At 45.5% G+C, this 22,145-nt stretch overlaps 1 protein-coding gene across 3 annotated transcripts in view; it reads left to right on the top strand.

Moving 5' to 3' along the window:
* The first annotated feature begins 1,530 nt into the window (after positions 1 to 1,530).
* tmem129 (transmembrane protein 129, E3 ubiquitin protein ligase) overlaps positions 1,531 to 22,145 on the top strand; it is a 45,884-nt gene continuing 25,269 nt past the window's right edge. For all 3 annotated transcript variants that reach the window (XM_056290203.1, XM_056290201.1, XM_056290210.1), the window contains exons 1-2: positions 1,531 to 1,815; positions 13,269 to 13,327. In XM_056290203.1, coding sequence (XP_056146178.1) covers positions 1,611 to 1,815; positions 13,269 to 13,327 — 264 coding nt within the window. In that variant the 5' untranslated portion in view covers positions 1,531 to 1,610. The remainder of the gene's footprint in view (positions 1,816 to 13,268; positions 13,328 to 22,145) is intronic.

Here is a 22,145-nt window from a genome sequence, read left to right as displayed (position 1 = left end):
TCCGTCACGACGCGCACCGCGGCCCCCTGCAGCCACCCTACGACGGCCCATTTCGGGTACGGGACACTGGAGATAAGCACTTTGTGGTGGAGGTTGGCAGCAGGCTGGAGCGGGTTTCTGTGGACCGCCTCTAGCCTGCTCACCTGGACTTAGACCGCCCTGTTGGTCTTGCCCTGCCCCCACGGCGGGGGCGCCCCCCGGCCCTGGCCCCCTCCCCCGGCGAGCCGCCCCCTGCTTCGCCAGCCCCTCCCTTTCCCCGGTCCAGCTGTGAGGACTCTGCTGCTTTGCCTGCGGTTAACCAGCCCCCAGCTCCTGTTCAGCGGAGCCGTTGGGGCAGAGAGATCCGCCGCCCTCGCCACACTGACTTTTGGTATTAAGGCGAATTCTGGGGGGACGTGTGTAGTGGTTATGGGGCTACATAATTCCCCTTATTGAGCTGGTAGGAACGTTAGTTTACAGCTGCTGTTTCCTCGGTTCGGCTTTACAGTGACACACTTCCGCTGCGCGGGTTTTTTGTTGTAATGGTGGAAGGAATAAATGGTGCACGTTGTGTAGCCGAAAGAGAAAGTTGTCACGACTCCTGCTTGAGCTCCTCTACAATGCAAACATTGGGCAGAATTTTAGGGAAATGTACCATAGTTCCTTAGAGGCTAATAATTTTGACCTTAACTGTGTGTGTGTGTACTATATATCTCCATCATCCGAGCCGCTTATCCGAAGTTTTGAGACATGGCAAACAGAGCTGGAACCAGGCAACCTCGAAAGCCCAAAGGCGGTGGCGGATCGAGATCAGGCCAGGCGTCGCTTTTTCAATTCTGCTATTCAAGTTCCATCATGTCTCTCTGAAGTTTAAATTGTTTAAAATAGTATTACAGTTATAAAAGTGGTAATTTTGGTGTCAGTCGTTTCCTAACAGACATACTAACATATGTTATGCATTAATATCTCAACTGGGTATTTATCTTGACAGAATATAAAGTTTAAACACCTGCCGTCATTTTGACCGCACATGGTCGTTTTAGGTAGAAGTGAAATCCCGGTCGTTCTGGTGTTAAACAATATTTAGTGTAATTAATACCGTATGTCATTGTCTAAATTCTTTAGTCGGAGGTGTGTTGGCATATTCTACAATGACTACTTTGTTGTCTTCTTGGTATATTGGTGATGATAACAGATAAAAAATGTTAACCAGGTATAGTATATGACCTTTCATTCCTGATTGTTTTTCTTTACAAGAATCATACGTGTGAACTGGTGAACCACCAAACAGGTAAGAACCAAAAGTTGGATGTTTCCTGGTCCGCCCGAAGTGAAAGAAATCAAAATATGATTTGGTCTCTGCTTTGTCACGAGAAGATGTAAAGATGATTTCGTGTCTTGCTTGACTGTAAAATATACCGTTAATAAAAGTGTGTGACGTCGCTTATATGAAGCGCGTGACCACGCCTCACCAGTGGGTGGCAGCAAATAGTCGATAGCGCCTGTACACGTCTCAGCACACCAAAAGAGTAAGAAGGCAGTGACGTCAGAGTTGTGCTGGTAGCAGGCGTCTTCTTTTCGCAGATGTAAATAACGTATGTACTCCATACGTACAGTTACAAACTACTACTATGGAGAGCCCGGAAGTAACGTTCACGCTGGCTTACATTGGGTTCGCGTGTTGCTTCGTGTTTACGCCGAACGAGTTCCGGTCGGCAGGTTTGACTGTCCAGAACCTGTTTTCCTCCTACTTAGGAAGCGAAGCCGTCGGCTTCATCCGGTACCACACGAGAAGGACCAGTATCACCGTTGTGATCCACGCTGCTCTGCCCCTAGGTAAGACCACAGGACAGCCGCGCGACACGTGGACAGACTCCCACGCAGCTATGAAGGTGAAGGGTGGCGGTGTTATGACACGTTATGAATGACACGTTATTAATGACACGTAGGTTGTTTACCAGGTTCAGACCGGCTCACGTGTTTGTCAGACTAGCTGCCAGTGTCGCGAGGTCCGTGTTGGACGAGAGAAAGCCGGAAGACGGGACTGAAATATGAGCTACTTGCGTCCCCACGAGTGTGACGCTGGAATTCAACAGTAAACGTGTTTATTCGCTCAGCTGCGTGTTGTCTTATACGGACGGCAAGTAAGCACGCCGGTCACATAAGCAGGGGTGGTAAAAGTACTCAAGTAAAAGTATAGATACCTAATTAAAAAATGACTCCAGTAAAAGCAGGAAGTTCCCCATCCAAACACCACTTGAGTAAATGTACAAAAATGTCCGATTTAAAATGTACTTCAGTACCAAAAGTGTAAAAAGTAAACGTTGATTTTAAAATTGTTGTGGAGTAAGGGTGAAAGTAGACACAAATAAAACATACTCAAGTAAAGTACAGATCCCCGAAAAATACTTAAGTAAAGTAACGAAGTATTTTTACTTCATTACTTACGACCACTGCATGTAAGGGACGGCATGCGGCATATAAGGGGCGGTATGTAAGGCACGGTACGTAAGGGATGGCACGTAAGGCACAGCATGTAAGGCACGGCATGTAAGGGACGGCATGTAAGGGGCGGCATGTAAGGGGCGGCATGTAACGGACGGCATGTAAGGCACGGCATGTAAGGCACGGCATGTAAGGGACGGCATGTAAGGCACAGCATGTAAGGCACGGCATGTAAGGGACGGCATGTAAGGGACGGCATGTAAGGGACGGCATGTAAGGGATGGAAAAGTAACATACACATTGACATGAACAGTCTGCCAGGGGTAATGGAAACCCTAGTATAGTGCAGGACAGGCAGATATTTTGATTATTCCATTGATTATTCCAAATGTGCTTTTTCAGATGTGCAAGTTTGTTTTTCATGGTTTCTCATCGTTGCTCGGTCAGATCAGAAGGTTGTGTTTATTTGTGTGTTTATTCGTGGGGATTTGCTGAATCCCAGCAATCACAACTTTACTAGTGAGTTTATCGATGCCATATATAGCATGAGTCTTTATCCACCGATCTCAAAACCCAGCAGAGTAACATCACACTGGCGTCCGGGTGGCGTGATCGTCTATTCCGTTGCCTACCAACACGGGGCTCGCCAGTTCGAATCCCCGCGTTACCTCCGGCTTGGTCGGGCGTCCCTACAGACACAATTGGCCGTGTCTGTGGGTGGGAAGCCGAGTATGTGTCCTGTCGCTGCGCTAGCGTCACTAGTGACTCCTCTGGTCGGCCGGGGCGCCTGTTTTGGGGAGGGGGGAACTAGAGGGACTAGTGTGATCCTCCCACGCGCTACGTCCCCCTGGACAAAACTCCTGGTGAAACTCCTCACTGTCAGGTGAGAAGCGGCTGGCGACTCCACATGTATCGGAGGAGGCATGTGGTAGTCTGCAGCCCTCCCTGGATCAGCAGAGGGGGTGGAGTAGTGACTGGGACGGCTCGGAAGAGTGGGGTAATTGGCTAGGTAAAATTGAGGAGAAAAGTTGGGAAAAAATGCACACATAAGAAAACAATGGAAAGCGGAATAAAACTCCGAAGTGTCACACTAAGATTATTCCAAAATGCTGGCCCTCTGGAAAACTGGGTAGGTTCAGTTGTAAAATTATGCATGTGTAATTAATTGAACGCTCTCGTGTTGTAGGAATGTTAATTTGTATGAAAGGGGTGTCTTTATACATGCTCCATAATCCAGGTGAGAAGATCACAGGAAGTTGAATCAGCTCATCTGGACACAACATTCACAGTTTCAGTGGCCATGTGTGCTGTTCACAGAGGATTTGGGAACGTTTGCAATGACAGCATTGTAAGATGGTGACAGATGTACTCTCCCCCTCAGTTCAGGGATGGTCGTTCGTGCTTCACATAGATGGCCTCTTTGACTCCGCGTTCAATCCAGCGTTCCCGCTTAGTCATGGGCCACCGTCCGAGCTAACCAGATCCTCCAGAAGGCACAGAACCAGCTGTTGAAGAAATGGGTGAGACAAAAGAATTTTACCATCGTATGTGTCGGGAGTGTCGGAAAAGCTGAGACACGTATTTTCCAAACACCACATCTCAGTTGCTTTCAAACCCCAAAACACGCTGCACCAGAAGTTGGTCCACCGCAAGGATCAGGTCCCCCGGGACAAACAGAGCAATATAGTGTAGCTGTTAGTACCGGGAGGATTGCCGTGACTTGTACATTGGGCAAACTAAACAGACGCTCGCCAAGAGGATGGCACAACACAGGAGAGTTAACACGTCAGACCAGGACTCCACAGTCTACACCATCTACACAGTCTACACCAGTGTTTCCCAACCCAGTCCTCAAGGACCCCTTTATCCAGCAGATGTTCATTGTTACCGTACATAGGTAGCCCTGCTTGTACTTACTCAACCAATCATCTCATAGCACTTAATTATGCAAGGTGTGCAACATCTGACATTCATTGCTGATTGGTTGAATAACTACAAAGAGGTACCTATTCAGGGTTGCAAAGAAAATCTGCAGGATAGGGGGTCCTTGAGGACTGGGTTGGGAAACACTGGTCTATACCCTCTACACAGTCTACACCATCTACAGGCCAGTGGCCACTCTTGTAATGATGAGGATGTGACCATCCTTGATAGGGATGAACACTGGTTTGAACGGGGAGTCAAAGAGGCCATCTATGTGATGAGGGAACGACCATCCCTGAACTGGGGGGGGGGGGGGGGGGGAGTACATCTGTCACCATCTTACAATGCTGTGATTGCAGCTATTCCCCAACCCTCTGTGAATAGTACACATGACCATTGTAACTCTAGTCACACCCATATTTGCATTTTAAACTTGCGGTTGGTTTGGGTCATTAGGCACTGTATTGTTTATAAGGGTGGGGACACCTGCAGTCACTGTATTGTTATTAAGGGTGGGGACACCTGCAGTCACTGTATTGTTTATAAGGGTGGGGGTACCTGCAGTCACTGTATTGTTTATAAGGGTGGGGACACCTGCGGTCGCTGTATTGTTTATAAGGTTGGGGGTACCTGCAGTCACTGTATTGTTTATAAGGTTGGGGGTACCTGCGGTCACTGTTTTGTTTATAAGGGTGGGGACCCCTGCAGTCACTGTATTGTTTATAAGGATGGGGGTACCTGCAGCCACTGTATTGTTTACAAGGGTGGGGACACCTGCAGTCACTGTATTGTTTATAAGGGTGGGGAGCCCTGCAGTCACTGTATTGTTTATAAGGGTGGGGACACCTGCGGTCACTGTATTGTTTATAAGGGTGGGGACCCCTGCGGTCACTGTATTGTTTATAAGGTTGGGGGTACCTGCAGTCACTGTATTGTTTATAAGGTTGGGGGTACCTGCAGTCACTGTATTGTTTATAAGGTTGGGGGTACCTGCAGTCACTGTATTGTTTGTAAGGGTGGGGGTACCTGCAGTCACTGTATTGTTTATAAGGTTGGGGGTACCTGCAGTCACTGTATTGTTTGTAAGGGTGGGGGTACCTGCAGTCACTGTATTGTTTATAAGGTTGGGGGTACCTGCAGTCACTGTATTGTTTATAAGGGTGGGGACACCTGCGGTCACTGTATTGTTTATAAGGGTGGGGACACCTGCGGTCACTGTATTGTTTATAAGGGTGGGGACACCTGCAGTCACTGTATTGTTTATAAGGGTGGGGACACCTGCGGTCACTGTATTGTTTATAAGGGTGGGGACCCCTGCAGTCACTGTATTGTTTATAAGGGTGGGGATACCTGCAGTCACTGTATTGTTTATAAGGGTGGGGATACCTGCGGTCGCTGTATTGTTTATAAGGTTGGGGATACCTGCAGTCACTGTATTGTTTGTAAGGGTGGGGGTACCTGCAGTCACTGTATTGTTTATAAGGTTGGGGGTACCTGCAGTCACTGTATTGTTTGTAAGGGTGGGGGTACCTGCAGTCACTGTATTGTTTATAAGGTTGGGGGTACCTGCAGTCACTGTATTGTTTATAAGGGTGGGGACACCTGCGGTCACTGTATTGTTTATAAGGGTGGGGAGCCCTGCAGTCACTGTATTGTTTATAAGGGTGGGGACACCTGCGGTCACTGTATTGTTTATAAGGGTGGGGACACCTGCAGTCACTGTATTGTTTATAAGGGTGGGGACACCTGCGGTCACTGTATTGTTTATAAGGGTGGGGATACCTGCGGTCGCTGTATTGTTTATAAGGTTGGGGGTACCTGCAGTCACTGTGTTGTTTGTAAGGGTGGGGGTACCTGCAGTCAGTGTATTGTTTATAAGGGTGGGGGTACCTGTAGTCAGTGTATTGTTTATAAGCGAGGGGTACCTACAGTGACTGTATTGTTTATAAGGGTGGGGGTACCGGCAGTCAGGTGAGACTGAAGAGGTCACTTAGATGATGATGCAACGTATCTGTCTCAATAAACGTGTCCAGATGAACTGATTCAACCTTCTTTGATATCTACGGGACCACACATTCCCGGGGTTCCTTCTTCTTTTCTTTCTTTTAACCCACTACCACTTGAATCAAGAGCGCCCCATGCAAAAACTCTGAACCTAGAGCGCCCCTCAATAGATAAAATAAAACATCAAATTACAGCACAAGAAGCATCGCGATTCAAGATTGAAGATGTAGTTTATGTGTCATTTCATGATGTACCTGTGTACATCATGAAATGAGATGCAGTTTCTCCCAGCCCACAGTAGTGCAGAGGAGAGGATAAAAATATATATCTAAAAAATCCCTGAAAACTATACTACTAAAAACATATAAAAACAGAGAGAACAAAACAAAAAAGCATTAACAGTTAACAACACAGTCCATTAAAGTGCCATTTCAGGGGGGTGGGCATGGGCATGGCCGTGGGGGGGGACACACTTTGTTAATGAACCTGACTGCTTGTGGGTAGAAGCTACTTAGCATTCTGCTGGATGTAGCACAGACACTCCTGTACCTCCTCCCAGACGGCAGGAGGGAGAACAGGTTGTGAAAAGGATGCTGGAGATCCTCAGTGATGCTGGAGGCTCTGTGAACACAGCGTTGGTGGTAAATCTCCAACAGGAAGGGGAGAGGGGCACAAATGATCTTGCTAGCTGTCTTCACTGTCCTGTTCACCTGGTGGTGTTCGGTTGCTTTGCAGTTACTGTACCAGGAAGTGACAGCGTAGGTTAGAGTGCTTTCGGTGAGAAGGTGGTCAGGGCTGGATTGGGAAGGCTTGCCCTTTGAAGTCTCTGGAGGGGATGGAGCCGCTTTTGGGCCTTTTTAACGATGGGCAAGGTGTTAATAGTTGAGGTCAGGTTGTCCGCCAGGTGCAACCCCAGGAACTTGATGTTACTGACCCTCTCCACAGTGGCGCCATCGATGGTCAGCGGCGTATGATGGTGCCTGCTGGCCCTCCTGAAGTCAGTCACCATCTCTTTTGTTTTGCTTATATTCAGAAAGGGGTTGTGGGATTCGCACCACATCGTTAGCTGCTCCACCTCCATCCTGCATGCAGATTCACCATCACATGCATTATAAGCCATAAACATTACAACAGACAAAACCTTTTTGTTAGTTAGCTTTTTTAGCTTGAGCGCTGCATAGTAACTTTTTTTTTTCTTCATATTTCCTGTTCAGTTGACTTGGGTGTTGCACAAAATCTTCTAATGGCAGGAAAAATGCTGGTTTTTCTGCCCATGTGTGCCTGTATTTCCCCTCTCCCAGTAAGTGAAAGAAGGGGTGGTTTGTTGCCAAGTTTGCACACCGAAGAAGGGGAGACATGTACTCCTGGTGGAGAACTGCACTCTACTGAGTACTCCTCTCATTTATTAAACATTTTCGTTCCTTCCAGGGATTTTGCTCTCTTTCAGATTTATGCTTTATCTTTGAACCACAGAAGTTTCATGACAATTGACCATGGCTGGCCTGTGGCCTTGTCTTTTCCATTTTAGTGTCCATTAATTTTTTTGGGGGGGTCCAGATCTTGTTTGTCAGCCAACATTTATGTAACTTTTGATTCTGGATCTTGTCATGTTTCTTTTTTTCAAATGGGATTCCATCCATCAGGATGGTATTCATCCTTTATTGACGAGTATTCACATTTTGTGGAAAGTGTATTACCTGCTATCTGAAATGGTGGAACCTCAGGAGACAGCCATTAACTTGTCAGCGTTACCTTTGAGCAGGGCAGTGTGCTGGTAGATGACAGGTTACAAGAGTACATGGTGTTAAAGTACAGTTCTCACTTGCTATAAACGATTCAGCAGGTGAGGTCCCACCAGCAAGGGGAGAGGTAACGATATCAGCAAGACTCTTGAGCTTTGGCTTGTTTTGATAGCTAAATATCCCCACAAATATCCCAAGATCCGATAGAGACATTTTCTTCAATTTTGGTGTCAAAACATTTTGAAAACACTTCCTTACCCAGAATGATGAAATAATGTTGGATTCACAAAGGGATTTCTGGGATTTTAGACAGTTGATGTACCACCGATTGTAGCCAGCAGGCCCACCTCAATATACTAAGTTATAGGTGGACTTTTGACAGTCGCTCAACCCTAAAATCATGACACATTCTGGTAAAAGTTTGAAACTTCGTCTTCAAGTAAGGACCAAACCCATTCATGAGTGCCCTGTTTCTGAAAATAAGCTATATCAGACACGCAAGGCTAACATTATTATTATTATCAGACACACAAGGCTAATATTATTATTATTATTATTAGTATTATTATTATTATCAGACATACAAGGCTAACATTATTATCATTATTATTATTATCAGATACACAAGGATAACGTTATTATTATTATTATCAGACACACAAGACTTAACAACATAGCACTGATCCAATGGCAAGTTTGCTTATGCATACTGTATTAGCTTTTAGTTGTAAATTTGTTTTCCAATGTTTGATATTTTGAACAATATTCACATTCAACCAATTGAGCTTTTGAGATAGAGATGGAAAAAACACCAGAGGAGCTAACACCTGCACATGCAGGACGTTGAATGAGGTGTTGAATGGGGTGTTGAATGGGGTTTTGAATTGGGTGTTGAATAGGATGTTGAATGGGGTGTTGAACGGGATGTTGTCTGGGGTGTTGGATGGGATGTTGAATGGGGTGTTGAACGGGATGTTGTCTGGGGTGTTGAATGGGATGTTGAATGGGGTGTTGAATGGGGTTTTGAATAGGATGTTGAATGAGGTGTTGAACGGGATGTTGTATAGGGTGTTGAATGGGATATTGAATTGGATGTTGAATGGGGTGTTGAATGGGATAATGAATGGGGTGTTTAATGGGATGTTGAATGGGGTGTTGAATGGGGTGAATGGGGTGTTTAATGGGATGTTGAATGCAGTGTTGAATGGGATATTGAATGGGATGTTGAATGGGAAGTTGAATGGGATGTTGCACGGGGTGTTGAATGGGATGATGAATGGGGTGTTGAAAGGGATGTTGAATGGGGTGTTTAATGGGATGTTGAATGGGGTCTTGAATGGGATGTTGAAGTGGGTGTTGAATGGGATGTTGAATGAGGTCTTGAATGGGATGTTGAATGGAGTGTTGAAAGGGATGTAGAATGGGGTGTTTAATGGGATGTTGAGTGGGATGTTGAATAGGGTGTTGAATGGGATGTTGAATCAAGTGTTGAATGGGGTGTTGAATGGAATATGCTGAGGGACATGGAGTGACTCACAATGTCGTGTTACAACCATGACAATATGATTCCTTCTTGGTATGTGGAGAAACAACAAATGCAGATAGGGAACACAAAAGACAGCTGGTTTGCATATGTCTCAGTTGTCTCTGATTCTGTTTGTGATATTCATGGGCAGGATCTCAAGGCGCAGCCAAGGTGAGGAGTGTGTTCATTTTGGGAACCTCAAAATTGCATCTCTACTCTTCGTAGATGATGTGGTTTTGCTGGCTTTATCAGAACGTGACCTTCCAGTGCGTACTGGGGCGGTTTGCAGCTGAGTGTGAAATGGCTGGGATGAGAGTAAGCACCTCCAAGTCTGAGGCCATGGTTCTCTACCGGAAAATGGTGGATTGCTCCCTCCGGGTTGGAGATGAGTTGTTGCCTCAAGTGAAGTAGTTCAAGTATCTTGGGGTCTTGTTCACGAGTGAGGGGAGGATGGAGCGGGAGATTGACAGGCGGATTGGTGCAGTATCAGCAGTAATTGATGATGCAATGGTGATAGGATCTGGTTGCCAGGCTCTGGTCTTGTGCAGCGATTATCAGGCCCTCCATCTCTGCTTTCAGTCTGGTGCTCCTCAGCCACTGGTGTGTCTTTTGTTGGTCCACGCCTGCCTCTTTCATTCTTTTTGGGTACTTCCCGTGCATTGCTTTGTCCTCCCAGGTTTTTTCAGTTGCTGCTTGCCATGGTGATTTGCCTTGTACTTCACTCGTTTGGCGTTGATGGTAGTTGCCACATTTTCTGTTGGTGGGGTTTCTGGGCCATCACGCTCTTTTTTGAATTGCGAAGCTACTTTATTGATGGGGTAGATCTGATGTTTTACTATTCGGAGGAGTATGTCATCTGTTTTTGTCAGGTGTGCATCCAGGCCGATAGTGGTAGTCTTGAAAGTCAGTTCGAGTTGGACTAGGCCTCATCCTCCTGAAGCTCTTGGTAGGTACAGACTGTCGACATCTGCTTTCGGGTGGTGCATCTTCTCCATGGTCAGCATCTTTCTTGTCTTGGTGTCTAGTCTCTTGATGCCGTTCAGTTTCCAATTGATGATGTTGAAGCTGTACGTCACTACAGGTATTGCTAGGGTGTTGATAGCTTAAATTCTGTTAGCCGCATTGAGTTCGCTCTTCAGTACCATACACACTCTCCTGTGGTACTCTTTCCAGATCTTCTCCTTCATGGTTGAGTGTTGTATGCCGTCTCCTTCGTTTAGTCCTAGGTACTTATATGTGCCATCTTGGTCTAGCTCTTTGGTTATGGTGTCAGTGTCAAGGTCTAAGTCCACAGTCTTGGTAAGTCTTCCTTTCTTGAAAGTGGCTTTGGCACACTTGTCGATTCCGAATTCCATCTTGATGTCGTCGCTGAAGGTCTGACGGTGATGAGTAGACCCTTCTGTTGATTGTCGTCCTTGGTAAACATCTTGAGGTCGTCAATGTAGAACTGGTGGGTCAGTTTGCCATTCTGTGATTTGTACCCATAGCTGCTGTTGTTCAGTAGATTGCTGAGTGGTGCTAGTGCAAGGCAGAAGAGCAGTAGTGATAGTGAGTGCCCTTGGAAGATTCTGCTTCTGATGTTGATCGGTCTCGATGTTAACGACCCCTCTGCATGTTGGCGAATCCGGGTCTTCATGCTGTCCGTGATGAATTTGACAATTGTTGGGCACTCTGTAGATCTTGAGGCTCTTCTCTATCCAGTAATGTGGCATGCTGTCAAATGCCTCCCTGTAATCAATCCATGCTGTTGACAAGTTCTTTTTTTTCGATTTGACCTCATGCAATATGGTTTTATTGATGAGTAGCTGGTCCTTGCATCCATAGCTACCTTTCTTACATCCCTTCTATTCTGCTGGTAACAAGTTGTTTTTGTCGAGGAAGCTATCGGTCCTCTCTGTGATGATGGAGGTGATGATCTTGTACATTGTTGGTAGACAGAAGAGGGGTCTGTAATTCTTCGGGTTGTGTGTCTCCTCTGTCTTCGGGAGCAGGTACATGGTTCTCCATGTGAGCCATTTGGGGCATTTCTTTGGATTCTTGATGATTTCACTATAGGCCCATGCGAGGTCTTCGTGGACGCTGGGCAGGTTCTTGATCCAGACGTTGGCAATTCTGTCTAGTCCTGGTGCCTTCCAGCTGTTGGTCTTGTTGATGGCAGCAGTGGTCTCAGTGGTGTTGGATGTCTGACCATTCTTGGTTCTCTATGTGTTTGTATTGATCCTGCTGTTGCTAGATCCATGTAGCTCGCTCATTATGTCTTTTGTTGTTATCCCATATCTTACTCCAGAACTCCTTGACTTCTTCGATTGTAGGTAGTTCGTTTACGTCTTATCTTCTTGCCCAGATCACGATAGAATTTTTTGGCATCTTCTTTGAAGGTCTTGTTTTGCCAAAAGAACTTAATTCTCTTGTCGAATCTTCGGGTCTCTGCCTTTGCTTGAATCTGTTGTTTCAGCATCTCTTTGACTATTGGTATATCCTTCTTCTGTTTGATGTTCAGCTTTCGTTCCAGTTGTTTCCTTTTTCTCTCTTTATGTTGGAGTTTTTCTCGACTACACTCAGGAGTGATATTTGTCTCCGCAGTTTCCTAATCTCCTTCTCAATGTTCTCCTTCCAAACTGGTCTTGTCATCTCCGCTTGATGTTTTGGATGGCTTCTTTGGCGAGTCTGATGACTTCTTTGGAGTGGTGGTCTTTCTTGGTTTTTGGGATTATTAGTCCGTCTTCAATAGGGATTTCTTTCAGGGTTTCCCATCTCTGCCAGATGCTTACTGTCATCTCCGCTTCTTTCTCATTGTATTCTTCATGGACTGCCTCTGCTTGGTGTTGTACTTCTGGGGGTCCGTGATGGGGGTTTTCTGCTAGCTCTTCGTCCTCTTCACCAGTTGCTGCTGTCTCGTCTGGCTTGTTGATGTTTAGCTCCTCTATTGGGGATGCGCTCGCTGATGTTTTTTTGCATGTTTTCGAGTTCCAGGTCTGTTAGCCTTTGGTTTTTAATGATGTCGCGCCTGACATTGGAGAGTTTGTTGGCATCCAGATTCAATCTGTCCATGGGGTGTTTTTCTAGCCAGATGTTGTAGGCAGCTTTGGACATTGACGTTACTGTCGGGTTTAGTGAAGCAGTGTATAATGCTTCCATGACATCTTTATACTCTTCCCTAGACCATTTCTGTCTTGTTCTTTTTGTTGGGTTTTTAGTTGTTGTACATAGAAGGCCACTGTAAGGAGTGTCCTCGGTGTGGTGTTCCTCGAGTACTTGGTGGGTAGAGTTTGTTCCAGTAGCAGACTTTCGATCCCAGCCTGGTTCCTCGCTGGGGATCACAGTCCTTGTTGACCCGCGTGATGACCGATGCGGTATGGTGATTTAGTTAGTCGTAATTGTATCATTGTGTTTAATTGTCAGAGCCCCTTTGGCTGCTTGTATTGCTGGCTTGCCATACTTGCGTTGCCCGGTCCGTGCCACGTGGAGAAGGGGTTGAACTTCTACGGACCTTGTTATTATTTTTATTATTGTTGTTGTTGTTGTTATCAATACTATTATTGTTATTATTATTGTTATTATCAGTACTATTACTATTATTAATATTATTATTATTATTATTGTTATTAATTGTATCATGTATTTGGTCTCTGTGTTGTTATTTTCTTTAGGTTACTACTCTGGAATGTGTATTGCTGCTCCTGAAAAGAAGCTAGCATATATCAACCAGGTAAGCCTCTCTCTTTCTCTGTCTCTGTCTGTCTGTCTGTCTGTCTGTCTGTCTGTCTGTCTGTCTGTCTGTCTGTCTGTCTGTCTGTCTCTCTCTCTCTCTCTCTCTCTCTCTCTCTCTCTCTCTGTCTCTTTCTGTCAATTCAGTTCGACTCAATTCAGTTCAATTCAACAGGGCTTTATTGGCATGACCATATTCTGTTACATAGTATTACCAAAACACAAGGTGGTACAAAACAGTACAGTACAGTTTATAACATACAAAATACAATAGGAAAAAAAGTTGCTATATTGTTAAAAACAAACAATAAACCAACCAATTTAACAATATTTGGTAGTGCAATGTTAATTGAACTTGAAGGACAAAGAAGAGAAGAACAAAAAATAGAGAGAAAAGGAAGAAACCTTTGTGTGTGTGTGTGTGTGTGTGTGTGTGTGTGTAGGTGGGCATGTGTGTCAGTGTGTGGATGGGGTGCTCACTCACTGTCCCTCAGATTGTGACATGCAACAATATACACTGCTCAAAAAAATAAAGGGAACACATAAGCAATTCAATGTAGCTCCAAGTCAATCACACTTTTGAGATATCAACCTGTCCAGTTAGGAAGCAACACTGATTTGTGAATCAATTTCACCTGTTGGTAAATTGTCTAATTTCCACCAGGTGGAAATTAGACAATTTGCAAGACAACCCCTATAAAAGGAATGAATTTGCAGGTGGTGGCCACAGACCATTTGCCTGTCCTCATCTTTTCTGGCCGATCTTTGGTTAGTTTTTCATTGTGCTAGTGCCCTCACCACTAGAGGTGGCATGTGGCGGTATCTGCAACCTACAGAAGTTGCTCAGGTAGTGCAGCTCATCCAGGATGGCACATCAATGCATGCTGTGGCAAGAAGATTTGATGTGTCTCCCAGCACAGTGTTCAGAGCATGGAGGAGGTACCAGGAGACAGGCCAGTACACCAGGAGACGTGGAGCGGGCCGCAGGAGGACAACAACCCCGCAGCAGGACCGCTATCTGGTCCTTTGTGCAAGGAGGAACAGGAGGAGCACTGCCGGAGCCCTACAAAACGACCTCCAACAGGCCACTAATGTGCAGGTTTCTGCTCAAACAGTGAGAAACAGAATGCATGAGGATGGTATGAGGGCCCGACGTCCACAATCGGGGCCTGTGCTCACAGCCCAACACCGTGCAGCCCGATTGACCTTTGCCAGAGAACATCTTGGTTGGCAGATTCGCCATTGGCGCCCTGTGCTCTTCACAGATGAGAGCAGGTTCACACTGAACACATGTGACAGACGTGAGAGAGTCTGGAGACGCTGTGGAGAACGTTCTGCTGCCTGCAACATCCTCCAGCATGACCGGTTTGGCGGTGGGTCAGTGATGGTCTGGGGAGGCATATCCTTGGAGGGCCGCACAGACCTCTACGTGCTAGCCAGAGGTACCATGACTGCCATTAGGTACCGGGATGAGATCCTCAGACCCCTTGTCAGACCATATGCTGGTGCAGTGGGCCCTGGGTTCCTGCTCATGCATGACAATGTTCGTCCTCATGTGGCCAGAGTGTGTCAGCAGTTCCTGTATGTCGAGGGCATTGATGCTATGGACTGGCCTGCACGTTCCCCAGACCTGAATCCAATCGAGCACCTCTGGGACATCATGTCTCGTACCATCCGCCAACGCGATGTCGCACCACAGACTGTCCAGGAGTTGACCGATGCCCTGATCCAGGTCTGGGAGGAGATCCCTCAGGAGACCATCCGTCGTCTCATCAGGAGCATGCCCAGACGTTGTAGGGAGTGCATACAGGCACGTGGAGGCCACACACACTACTGAGCCTCATTTTGAATCATCTTGAAGAATTTCCACAGAAGTTGGATCAGCCTATGTTCTCATTTTCCACTTTGATTTTGAGTATGATTCTGAATCCAGACCTTAATGGGCTAATGATTTTGATTTCCATTGATCATTCTTAGGTTATTTTGCTCTAAACACATTCCTCTGTCTAATAAATAAAGATTTTCAGCTGAAATATTTCATTCATCGAGGTCTATATTGTGTTTTTAGGTGTTCCCTTTATTTTTTTGAGCAGTATATTTAGCTGCTGTGTTGCAGCTTGTCTTCTCTCCCAGTAGGATGGCTAGTTTGTCTTCCCCACTCCCATTAGGATGGCTAGTTTGTCTTCCCCTCTCCCATTAGGATGGATAGTTTGTCTTCTCCTCTCCCAGTAGGATGGCTAGTTTGTCTTCTCCTCTCCCAGTAGGATGGCTAGTTTGTCTTCCCCTCTCCCAGTAGGATGGCTAGTTTGTCTTCCCCCCTCCCATTAGGATGGCTAGTTTGTATTCTCGTCTCCCAGTAGGTTGGCTAGTTTGACTTCTCCTGCCCCAGTAGGATGGCTAGTTTGTCTTCTCTCCCAGTAGGCTGGCTAGTTTGTCTTCTCCTCTCACTGTTTTTTAAATGTTGCCAGAATATGATTGCCCTTTTCTGTATTTTGATCAGTAATGGATATTGGCCTAATTCTACCCTGCATGTGTTGTTTGTTGTTTTCCTCTGGACATGTAAGAGGTTCTTACAGAGCTCCGCATGCAAGGTCTCAATTGGATGTTTGTCCCAGTTGCTAAATTCTTGATTTGTAATTGGACCCACACTTCACTGCCATAAAGGGAAATTGGTTCAATTACTGATTGTAATATTTTCAGTCAGATTCTAGTTGGGATGTCTACAAAAATGTGTCGTTTTATGGCATAGAAAGTCCTGCATGCTTTTTCTTTCAGTTCGTTCACTGCCAGGTTAAAATTCCCTGTGTAGCTGATTTTTACTCCTAAATAATTATAGTTCTGGGAATGTTCAATGTTGTTTCCTCCTACTGTGAATGTATATTTCATTCCCTGAGATCTGGATCTTTTTTGAAAAATCATGATTTTGATCATTTTCATGTTTACTGCCAGGGCCCAGGTGTGGCAGTTCTGCTCCAGTAGGTCCAGGTTCTGCTGTAAGCCCTGTGCAGTAGGAGACAGCAGAACCAGGTCATTTGCGTAGAGCAGGAATTTGATCTCTGAGTCGTGTAGAGTTAGCCCGGCTGCTGTTGATTGGTCTAGAGTTTTTGCCAATTCGTTGATGTAAATGTTGAACAAAGTTGGATTCAAGCAGCATCCCTGTCTCACTCCACACTCCTGAGAGAGGGAATTTGTTCTTTTATTTCCAATTTCTATTCCGCACTTATTTTCTGTGTACATTGATTTAATGATGTCATAGTTTTTACCCCCTACACCACGTTCAATAACTTTGTAAAACAATCCTTGGTGCCAGATAGAATCGAAAGCTTTTCTGAAATCAATGAAGCATGTAACAATTTTGTTTTTATTTTGGACTACGTGTTTATCAGGGTGTGCAGGGTGTAAATATGATCAGATGTGCGGTAATTTGGTAAACATCCAATTTGGCTTCTACTCAAGACATTGTGCTTCCTAAGGAAGTCTAGCAATCTAGAATTTATAATATTACAAAAAATCTTCCCCCAGATTACTGTTCACACAAATGCCTGGGCAGTTATTAGGGTAAAATGTGTCTCCACTTTTAAAGATTGGAGTTATTAGTCCTAGAGTCCAGATGTCAGGGAAATAACCTACGCTCAGAACCAAATTAAACAATATTGAGATGGCCAATTGGAATTTTGAGCTCAGGCATTTTAGCATCTCGTTTAGGATGCTGTCAGGTCCAGGTGCTTTCTTAGTTTTTACATTTTTTTTACATTTTTCTGCTTAAGTTCCTGCTCAGTAATAGGGAAGTCTAGTGGGTTCTGTTTATCTTTAATACTACTACTACTTTCGGCTGCTCCCGTTAGGGGTCGCCACAGCGGATCATCCGTTTTCATTTCTTCCTGTCTTCTGCGTCTTCCTCTGTCACACCAGCCACCTGCATGTCTTCCCTCACCACATCCATAAACCTTCTCTTTGGCCTTCCTCTTCTCCTCTTCCCTGGCAGCTCCATATTCAGCATCCTTCTCCCCCAATATACTCAGCATCTCTCCTCCACACATGTCCAAGCCATCTCAATCTTGCCTCTCTTCCTTTGTCTCCAAACCGTCCAACCTGAGCGGTCCCTCTAATATAATCGTTCCTAATCCTGTCCTTCTTCGCTACTCCCAGTGAAAATCTTAGCATCTTCAACTCTGCCACCTCCAGCTCCGCCTCCTGTCTTTTCGCCAGTGCCAATGTCTCCAAACCATATAACATAGCTGGTCTCACAACCATCTTGTAAACCTTCCCTTTAACTCTTGCTGGTACCCTTCTGTCGCAAATCACTCCTGACACACTTCTCCGCCCACTCCACCCTGCCTGCACTCTCTTTTTCACCTCTCTACTGCACTCCCCGTTACTTTGGACGGTTGACCCCAAGTATTTAAACTCAAATGCCTTTGTCACCTCCACTCCTTGCATCCTGACCATTCCACTGTCCTCTCTCTCATTCACGCATAGGTATTCCGTCTTGCTCCTACTGACTTTCATTCCTCTTCTCTCCAGTGCATACCTCCACCTCTCCAGGCTCTCCTCAACCTGCACCCTACTCTCGCTACAGATCACAATGTCATCCGCGAACATCATCGTCCATGGAGACTCCTGCCTGATCTTGTCCGTCAACCTGTCCATCACCATTGCAAACAAGAAAGGGCTCAGAGCCGATCCTTGATGTAATCCCATCTCCACCTTGAACCCATCTGTCATTCCAACCGCACACCTCACCATTGTCACACTTCCCTCATACGTATCCTGCACCACTCCTACATACTTCTCTGCAACTCCTGACCTCCTCATACAATACCACACCTCCTCTCTCGGCACTCTGTCATAAGCTTTCTCTAAATCTACAAAGACACAATGCAACTCTTTCTGGCCTTCTCTATACTTCTCAATCAACATTCTCAAAGCAAACATCGCATCTGTGGTGCTCTTTCGTGGCATGAAACCATACTGCTGCTCGCTGATCATCACCTCTCCTCTTAACCTAGCTTCTGTTACTCTTTCCCAAATCTTCATGCTGTGGCTGATCAACTTTATACCTCTGTAGTTGTTACAGTTCTGCGCATCACCCTTGTTCTTGAAAATCGGTACCAGTATGCTTCTTCTCCACTCCTCAGGCATCCTCTCAGTTTCCAGGATTGTGTTAAACAATCTAGTTAAAAACTCCACTGCCATCTCTCCCAAACATCTCCATGCCTCCACAGGTATGTCATGAGGACCAACTGCCTTTCCACTCTTCATCCTCTTCATAGCTGCCCTCACTTCCTCCTTGTTAATCCACTGAACTTCCTGATTCACTATCCCTACATCATCCAACCTTCTCTCTCTCTCATTTTCTTCATTCATCAGCCCCTCAAAGTATTCCTTCCACCTTCTTAGCACACTCTCCTCGCTTGTCAGCACATTTCCATCTCTATCCTTGATCGCCCTAACTTGCTGCACATCCTTTGCAGCTTGGTCTCTCTGTCTAGCCAATCGGTACAAGTCCTTTTCTCCTTCCTTTCCTTTGCCTTTGCCACCACTCTCTTTGCTTTACGCTGCATCTCCTTGTACTCCTGTGTACTTTCTTCATCTCTCTTACTATCCCACTTCTTTGCCAACCTTTTCCTCTGTATAATTTGCTGTACTTCCTCATTCCACCACCAAGTCTCCTTGTCTTCCTTCCTCTGTCCTGATGACACACCAAGTACCTTCCTAGCTGTCTCCCTCACTATTTCTGCAGTGGTTGTCCAGCCATCTGGCAACTCTTCACTACCACCCAGTGCCTGTCTTAACTCCTGCCTAAACTCCACACAACAGTCTTCCTTCTTCAACTTCCACCATTTGATCTTCGGCTGTGTCTTCACTCGCTTCCTCTTCTTGGTCTCCAAAGTCATCCTACAGACCACCATCCTATGCTGCCTATGTACGTTCTCCCCTGTCACCACCTTGCAGTCTCCAATCCCTTTTAGATGGCGCCTTCTACATAAGATATAGTCCACCTGTGTGCACTTTCCTCCACTCTTGTATGTCACCCTGTGTTCCTCCCTCTTCTTGAAATATGTATTCACCACAGCCATTCCCATCCTTTTTGCAAAATCGACCACCATCTGTCCTTCCACATTTCTCTTCTTGACTCCATACCTTCCCATCACCTCCTCATCACCTCTGTTCCCTTCACCAACATGTCCATTGAAGTCCGCTCCAATCACCACTCTCTCCTCCTTGGGTACCCTCTCCACCATTGTCATCCAACTCACTCCAGAATTCTTCTTTTTCATCCATCTCCCACCCAACTTGCGGGGCATATGCGCTGATAACATTCAGCAATAAACCTTCAATTTCCAGCTTCATACTCATCACTCTGTCTGACACTCTCTTCACCTCCAGCACGCTCTTGACATACTCTTCCTTCAGAATTACCCCTACCCCATTTCTCCTCCCATTCACACCATGGTAAAAGAGTTTGAACCCACCTCCGATACTCCTGGCCTTACTCCCCTTCCACCTGGTCTCTTGCACACACACAGTATGCCTACCTTTCTTCTTTCCATCATGTCAGCCAGCTCTCTCCCTTTACCAGTCATAGTGCCAACATTCAAAGTTCCAACTCTCACCTCCACATGTCTACCCTTCCTCCTCTCTAGCTGCCTCTGGACATGCTTTCCCCCTCTCCTTCTCCTTCGCCCAACAGTAGCATAGTTTCCACCGACACCCTGCTGGTTAACAGTACCGGTGGCGGTCGTTGGTAACCCGGGCCTCGACCGATCCGGTATGTAAGTCTTATTTATGATCCGCATATTTGATTTGGCAAAGATTTTACGCCGGTTGCCCTTCCTGACGCAACCCTCCCCATTTGTCCGGGCTTGGGACCGGCGCTAAGGATGCACTGGCTTGTGCATCCTCAGTGGCTGGGTTCTGTTTATCTTTAATAACAATTCTAATTCTTCAGGTATTTTGTTTATATGGTCCTGATTAGGGTTTGTATTTGATTCAACTTTTTTAAAGAGCGTTTGGAAATGGTGGTCCACATTTCTGTATCTTGTATTGCCAATTCTTATTGTTTGGATTTTTTCAGTTCCAATTATTCCAGAACTGATGTGTATTGATTGACTCCTCTATTAGTGTCAGTTGCTTGGAGGTGTACTGTGTGTTTTATTTTATTTTTTCTGAGCGTACGTTTGTATTGTTTTAATGTTTCACAGTAAAGAAGGTGGATGTCTACGGTCCGCGGTGGTGTAGCGGTCTAAGCATCGGCTTTGTGTCGACGCAGTTGCCCACTGGGGACTGGAGTTCGTGCCCCGGTCTCGTCAGATCCGACTATGGCCGGACTCGATGAAGCAGCAATCATTGGCAACGCTGTCTTCGGGAGGGGGGCGGAGTCGGCTTGTGTTCTTCACGTGAATGCATCTCTGTGTGTATCGGAAAAAGCAGTGATTCGGCCTGGAGTCACCTTGTCACGAAAGTGGGGAGGCATTTCCTTCGAGACTGCCGGCCGGATAGATGCAGTTGGCGAACGCATGCAGTACGAGGGTGGGTGTTTGAATTAAAATAGGGATCGATTGGCCACTAAATTGGGAGAAAAAAGGGAAAAATCAGAAATAAATTTTTTAAAAAAAAAAGGCGGATGTCTGTATGATTTGGGTCTCTATATAGCTCTAAGTTCTTTTCTGATGTTTTTGCAATCTTGGTCAAACCAATTGTCTTCTTTTTTAAGTTTGGTTTTTGGTTTATTCCGTTTCAGTTGTGATCTCTGTGCTCGTTTTAGAAAGATGGAATTGATATTTTGTACTGCCAGGTTGACTCCTTCTTTACTGTGAGTATATGTGTGGTATCCAGAAAGGTGTCTAAAAGTGTTTGAATTTTGTGGCTGCCAATTGCTTTCTGGAAATCTTCAGTACTGTTTTGGGCCCATCTGATATGGAGCAGCTTACTGGGCTTTGTGTGTGTAGGGCTGTTATCTGTCTTTTTGATGTATACAGTGATTTGACTGTGATCAGACATAGGGGTTGGTGGTTTAACAGTGAGTGCTCTGAGAGAAAAATGATCTGTATCTGTTATCATATAATCTACTGTACTATTCCCAAGAGGTGAGCAAAATGTGTATCACCCTAGAGAGTCCCCTCGTACCCTACCATTGACGATGTACAGACCCAGGTTTCGACAGAGCTGCAGCAAGTCCTTTCTGGTTTTGTTGACTGTGGTCGTGGTTATTTCTGTGGGAATAGGTCAGGTTGTTAATATATGGCAGTTTGTTAGTTATGTAGTTATTTCCTTTCTCATCAGTGAAATCAGGCTGGGTTCCTGTCCTAGCATTCAGATACCTGCAGGTGAGCACATTTCCCTGGGCCTGGAAATGGCTTGTTTCTTTTTCGAGCTCAGAGAAGGTGTCTTCGTTGTAATAGGGGGATTCTTTAGGGGGACGTATATAGCACAGAGGAATAGGTCCTTCTGTGCTGACAATCGATTTTCCTTAATTTTTATCCAAGCATGGGATTTTTTGATTTGTAAGGTTTTTTTTTTTCAATTGTGTAGTTTAGCTTTGTGCCATATTATGAGTCCCCCTGAGTTCCTGCCCTGATGTGTGGTGCTGAGGTTCTGGGAGGGTATAATGACTCTTTGTAGTCTGAGGGGGCAGTGAGTGGCAACGTCTTCCTTACACCATGTCTCCTGCAGAATGATTATGTCTGTGTTCTTGATGCATTGTTGGAAATCTCTATTTAGGCTTTTTATACCAGAGGTTTATTTCAAACCTTGGATATTCCATGTACTTATAGAGATACTCATTTCTTGTTGAAAATTCTTGTTATTGAAAAGAG

The sequence above is a fragment of the Lampris incognitus genome, chromosome 1 (assembly GCF_029633865.1).
Source record: "Lampris incognitus isolate fLamInc1 chromosome 1, fLamInc1.hap2, whole genome shotgun sequence".
In the NCBI taxonomy this organism is placed as follows: Eukaryota; Metazoa; Chordata; class Actinopteri; order Lampriformes; family Lampridae; genus Lampris; species Lampris incognitus.
Note: the sequence above shows the minus strand (reverse complement) of the source record. Positions and strands in the feature narration are given on the sequence as shown.